Source organism: Aegilops tauschii, chromosome 2 (assembly GCF_002575655.3).
Source record: "Aegilops tauschii subsp. strangulata cultivar AL8/78 chromosome 2, Aet v6.0, whole genome shotgun sequence".
Taxonomy (NCBI): Eukaryota; Viridiplantae; Streptophyta; class Magnoliopsida; order Poales; family Poaceae; genus Aegilops; species Aegilops tauschii.
This window is the reverse complement of record NC_053036.3, coordinates 280,905,839-280,912,110: the sequence shown is the minus strand read 5'-3', so window position 1 is coordinate 280,912,110 and position 6,272 is coordinate 280,905,839. Positions and strand designations below refer to the sequence as shown.

Genomic DNA, 6,272 nt, shown 5'->3' with positions numbered 1-6,272 from the left:
ATGCATCAAGTGCATGTCAGTCGGTGGAACCTGTCTCACGTAAGTGTATGTGTAAGGTCGGTCCGGGCCGCTTCATCCCACAATGCCGCCGAATCAAGATAAGACTAGTAACGGTAAGCAAATTGAACAAATCATCGCCCACAACTACTTCGTGTTCTACTCGTGCATAGAATCTACGCATAGACCTAGCTCATGATGCCACTGTTGGGGAACGTAGCAATAATTCAAAATTTTCCTACGTGTCACCAAGATCAATCTAGGAGATGCTAGCAACGAGAGAGAGGGAGTGCATCTTCATACCCTTGAAGATCGCTAAGCGGAAGCGTTACAAGAACACGGTTGATGGAGTCGTACTCGCGGCGATTCAAATCGCGGAAGATCCGATCTAGCGCCGAATGGACGGTGCCTCCGCGTTCAACACACGTACAGCCCGGGGACGTCTCCTCCTTCTTGATCCAGCAAGGGGAGAGGAGAAGTTGAGGGAGAACTCCAGCAGCACGACGGCATGGTGGCAATGGAGCTCGTGGTTCTCCGGCAGAGCTTCGCTAAGCACTACGGAGGAGGAGGAGGAGTTGGAGGAGGAGAGGGCTGCGCCAGGGGAAGGGTGTGGCTGCCCTCCCACCCCCTCACTATATATAGGGGGAAGGGGAGAGGGGGCCGTCCCCTCTAGATGGATCTACAGGAGGAGGAGGCGGCCAGGGGAAACCCTAGATGGGTTTGGGCACCCCCACTCCTTAGGAAACTTGCCCCCCAAGCCGGGAGGGGTGGCTGCCCTAGGGGTGGCGCCCCCACCTCTCCTGGTTACGTGAGAGGGGTTGGGAGGGGCGCACAGGCCCTTAGTGGGCTGGTTTGCCCCTTCCCCTTGGCCCATAAGGCCCCCCAACGCTTGCCGGGGCCTCCGAAACCCCTTTCGGACATGCTGGCTATAGCCTGGTACCCCCGAAACAATTCCGGACTCCAATACCCTTCGTCCAATATACCGATCTTCACCTCCGGACCATTCCGGAGCTCCTCGTCATGTCCGGGATCTCATCCGGGACTCCAAACAACCTTTGATAACCACATACTATTTCCCATAACAACTCTAGCGTCACCGAACCTTAAGTGTGTAGACCCTACGGGTTCGGGAACCATGCAGACATGACCGAGACACCTCTCCGGCCAATAACCAATAGCGGGATCTGGATACCCATATTGGCTCCCACATGTTCCACGATGATCTCATCGGATGAACCACGATGTCGGGGATTCAATCAATCCCGTATACAATTCCCTTTGTCCATTGGTATGTTACTTGCCCGAGATTCGATCGTCGGTATCCCAATACATCGTTCAATCTCATTACCGGCAAGTCTCTTTACTCGTTCCGTAACGCATGATCCCGTGGCTAACTCATTAGTCACATTAAGCTCATTATGATGATGCATTACCGAGTGGGCCCAGAGATACCTCTCCGTCATACGGAGTGACAAATCCCAGTCTCGATTCGTGCCAACCCAACAGACACTTTCGGAGATACCTATAGTGCACCTTTATAGCCACCCAGTTACGTTGTGACGTTTGGTACACCCAAAGAATTCCTACGGTATCCGGGAGTTGCACAATCTCATGGTCTAAGGAAACGATACTTGACATTAGAAAAGCTCTTAGCAAACGAACTACACGATCTTGTGCTATGCTTAGGATTGGGTCTTGTCCATCACATCATTCTCCTAATGATGTGATCCCGTTATCAATGACATCCAATGTCCATGGTCAGGAAACCATAACCATCTATTGATCAACGAGCTGGTCAACTAGAGGCTTACTAGGGTCATGTTGTGGTCTATGTATTCACACATGTATTACGGTTTCTAGTTAATACAATTATAGCATGAACAATAGACAATTATCATGAACAAGGAAATATAATAATAACCATTTTATTATTGCCTCTAGGCCATATTTCCAACAATCACTTGCTGGAGAAGCGCGTCGGAGGAGGCGGTGAGGATGATATCGTTGACGTAGAGCAGCAGATACGCCGCGTCGGAGCCATGGGCGTTGGTGAACAAAGAACTGTCCGAGCGGGTCACCGTGAACCCGATGGTGGCGAGGAAGGTGGCGAATCATAGAAACCATGCCCGCGGGGCCAGCTTCAGTCCATACAGAGACTTGGACAGGCGACAGACATGATCAGGCTTGTCAGCGGCGACGAAGCCGGCTGGTTGCATGCAGTAGACCTCCTCCTGGAGCGTGACGTGCAAGAACGTGTTCTTGACGTCGAGCGGGTGCACGGGCCACTGGCGCGACGTGGCGAGCGTGAGGACGGTGCCCACTGTGGCAGGCTTGACAATGGGGGAGAAGGTTTCACCGTAGTCCATGCCCACGCGCTGGTGAACGCCGCGGATGACCCAGCGCGCCTTGTATCGTTTGAGGGAGCCATCACCGCCCGTCTTGTGACGAAAAATCCATTTTCCAGTGATGACATTTGCTCGAGCGGGGCGTGGGACCAGATCCCAAGTGCGGTTGCTGATGAGAGCTGCATATTCCTCCTGCATGGCAGCGACCCAGTTGGGATCGCGAAGAGCCCCACGAACAGAGCACGGGAGCGGCGAGATGTCCGGCGAGGGGATGATGATGGTAGTGCCGACGCAGACGTAGTCGTTGTCATACTTGCGGTTGTGCTTGACCACCCCAGTGCGCGCCGGTGTAACAATGGACGAGCGCGAGGGGGAGGAAGGCACCGCAGCTGGTGGAGACGACGGTGGCGCGCCCGCAGTGGAGCCCAGAGCGCGCTCGCTGGTCAGAGAGGTAGACGCGCCGTTGGATGTGGATCCAACGGAGGCGTTTAAACCCTCGGAGCCCCTGCCAGGTGTCAGGGAAGTGAGGCTGCTTGATGAAGATTCAGCGGCGGAGCTTGAACCAGTGGAAGAAGCGCGCGAACTAGGCGCGATCAAGGCCCGCGGTTCGTCAGTGCGGGCGGGTTCAGCGAGTGGTTGGACAGGGACTAGAACAAGACGTGGGGGAGGAGTTTTGGAAGGGGCGACGGGCGCGACAGAGGCGGTGAAAGGAAAGATGAACGTGGCGTGAGGTGAGAACGCGACGAGTAGCGGGGTCGTAGCACCGATAGCCGTGGTGATTGAGAGGGTAACCAAGAAAAACGCAGGGCAGCAAGCGAGGCTCAAGCTTGTGATGCGTTGTGGAGGTTGTGTTGGGATAGCACAGACACCCAAACACCCTGAGGAGGGAGTAGTCGGGAGCGGTGCCGAGCACCAGTTCGTGTGGTGACCGCGGCGACGTGCCTGAGCAGGGTTTATAGTTGAGGAGCAGGGGGGCTGTGGCAAGGGCTTAAACCCAGAAATGCGCTGGCATCGCGGTGCACACAAGCAACGAGTGAACGCTATCATTGAGGGTACGAAGAACGCGCTCTGCTTTGCCGTTCTGTTGGCTTGTATAAGGGCACGAGAGGCGGAAGACTGTGCCGTGTTGTGTGAGCAGAGAGCAAAGAGGAAGATTATCGAATTCGCAACCATTGTCAGTCTGTATGGTGAGAATGGGGCGCTCGAATTGTGTCTGAACATACGCATAAAAGGCAGAAAGAACAACGATGACTTCAGCTTGTTGCAAATTGGAAATGTCCAGACATAATGAGTACAACTATCAAGCACCACGAGATAATACTGAAACCCTGAAACGCTACTGACAAGCGATGTCCAAAGATCTAAATGCAGAATGTGAAAAGGGAAATAGCTACGGTGTGGCGAGTCGGAGAACGGCGGGCGTGTGTGTTTGCCTAGACGACACGCGCGATAGCTGTGGCTCGACGATGGACGACAGGTGAACGGAGTGTGACGGAGCGCTCGCCGAAGCGCCTCTTCTCCAGGGTGCCCAAGCCGTTGGTGCCAGAGCTCAACGGTTGCGACGCCAGCGAAGGGAGGAGCGGGGCTGGAAGACGAGCCAGAGGTCACACGGTAGAGATCACCAGTAGAATCACATCGCAGAATCGCCTGACGGGTGCGGATGTCCTTGACAGAAAAGTCAAATTCGTCAAACTCAACTGTAACTGGGTTTTCATGAGTGAGCTTACGAATAGACATTAAGTTTTTGAGAATGGAAGGGGAAAGGAGAACATTGCGGAGGCAGAGACGACTGGTGGTGGTGATGAGAGAACCGTGACCTATGTGGGTGACCGGGATGTAGTCACCACTGCCCACGACGATCTGAAGAGAATTAGAAGGGTGCAGGGAGTGGAGGTTACCCGAGTTCGAGGTCATGTGCGCCGTCGCACCGCTGTCCATGTACCAGTCCAAGGTGCTCCTAGACGGCGGAGAGGACGTGGACGCGGTGTGGAGAGCAGTCTGCAGCGCCCCCATGTTCCATGGTTGCGGCGGCGGAGGCTGGGGTCCGGTGCTGGAGTTCGCACCGGGGTCGTCGTAGGAGTAGCCTGGAGCAGCGTAGGGGAAGTAGCCTTACAGGTTGGGCGGCGGTGGCGCGAGGCTGGCGAGGTACGCCTGCTGGTGTGGAATGCCAGGGCGAGGGCCAAGGACGCCAGCGCCTGGAGCACGCCAGGGCCCGTCCAGGAGTTGGCGCCCGGCGCGGCGCCAGGGAGGGCCGCTGCTGGCGTGGTGGAGTTAGGCGCCCCCCCCCCCCCCCCCCGGAACTCCGGCCCCGGCGACGGCCACGCCCGCGTCCATGCCCAGAGTCTGCAGGTGGGGAAGGGGCGGGAGTTGGTGCGGCTGGACGTGACACGGGCGGCAGAGTCGGCGCGCGCGCTGCAAGGAGAGCGTGCGCAGACTACTGGCGTGTGGACTACTCCGCACGGTGTTGTTCAAGGAGGAGGAAGGAACGGGCCTGCAGAAACGTTGGCAGCAGGACACGGGAGGTGAGGTGTGGAATGGCATGGTGGTACCGTGCACTGAGCCCGCGCAACATGTTGAAGAGCTGCTGTGTGTCGGTGATGTTCTGCCCGAGGTCGCGCAGTTGGTCGGTGGAGGATTTGAGGCGGGCGCAGTACTGCATGATGGTGAGGTCGCCTTGGACGACAGCGTGGTACTCGGCGTCGAGGTAGATCGCGCGCGGGAGCTGGTTGCCGCGGAAGATGCTCTCGATCGCAGACCAGAGCGTGGGCGCCGTGTCTTCATGATGCATCACGGCGTCGACGAGCTCCGGCGAGATGGTGGCGTGCAACCAGTGCACGATGCAGTGATCGACCATGTCCCACTCCGGGTCACGGTGCCGGCGGAGAGGAGCGGCCTCGGCGAGGATGTGCTCGCGCATGCCAAACATGCCGACGACGGTGTTGAAGAACCGGCACCACTGGGTGTAGTTGCCGCCGTGGAGGTCCAAAATGACGGGCACGTGGTGGCGCATGTCGATCGTTTGAAGGACCGACGAGGGGAAGGCGCGTAGGGCAGGCGGTACCGGGGCGGCGGCAACCGCCGTGGCATCCGGGACGATGGCGTCGCGCAGGATGCCGTTGCCAGGGGCATCGCCAGCGGCATCGCGCAGAACGCCGTCACCGTCGTGGGAGGAACGAGGAGACGAGACGGGGTTGGTGTCCATGTGATGTAGGGTGGAACCCTAGATGGCTGATCTTTCACGAAAGGAGCGGATCCCAACTAAGAACACGAAGAACACGAGGGGGAAACACGAGGGGAAGACACGAGACAATCACTCAAACCAACAAGAACAATCACACATGTGCTAGATCCTCGGAACACAAAGAGATACACGATCCAAATCCAACAAGGGACGATACATAGGTAACCGGTTCTTCTCCGAAAGGAGGTCTTGAGGGGAGCCACCCAAGAGGGGGTCTTGAATCTAACGTGGATCGTCTCCGAAGAGGGGCCGCAGTCTCTCTCGAGGAGGAGATCCGTATGGATGAGCAATGCTCTATCTCACATATGAGCTAAACCAATGCTGACCCTAGAAAGATGGAGGAGAAGGAGTATATATAGTCTAGGGGGTCGAAGGGGTACACGGGCCTCGGCCCTTACTGTGCGCAGACAAGGGTGGCCGGATGTCCGGGCGACGGGCCGGATGTCCGGGGCTTCAGGAGGGGCTGGATGTCCGGGCTGGAGGGCAAAACTTCTGGATGTTCTGTAGCGTGGCGCCGGATGTCCGGGCCTTGTAGGTTTGGGCGTCTGGGCTGTTGCTGCTGTGGTTGCTCCAGGGGCCGGATGTCCGGGGCCTGGAAGGTGAACTTGCCCGTTTTCGTTGGTTCTCTTCATCCGTGAACTTGGCGGCTTGTCCGTCTTCACGTGCATCCTCGGGAGGCTCCTCTTGAC

General features: G+C 57.2%; 1 protein-coding gene across 1 annotated transcript; it reads right to left on the bottom strand.

Moving 5' to 3' along the window:
• Positions 1 to 4,791: 4,791 nt before the first annotated feature.
• On the bottom strand, positions 4,792 to 5,544 carry LOC109760614 (uncharacterized). The gene has a single exon (XM_020319427.1). The coding sequence runs from the start codon at positions 5,542 to 5,544 to the stop codon at positions 4,792 to 4,794; it is 753 nt and encodes a 250-aa protein (XP_020175016.1).
• Positions 5,545 to 6,272: the final 728 nt, after the last annotated feature.

Coding starts and splice junctions, on each gene's coding strand:
- LOC109760614 (XM_020319427.1), bottom strand. CDS start 5,544: ATGGACACCAACCCCGTCTCGTCTCCTCGTTCCTCCCACGACGGTGAC.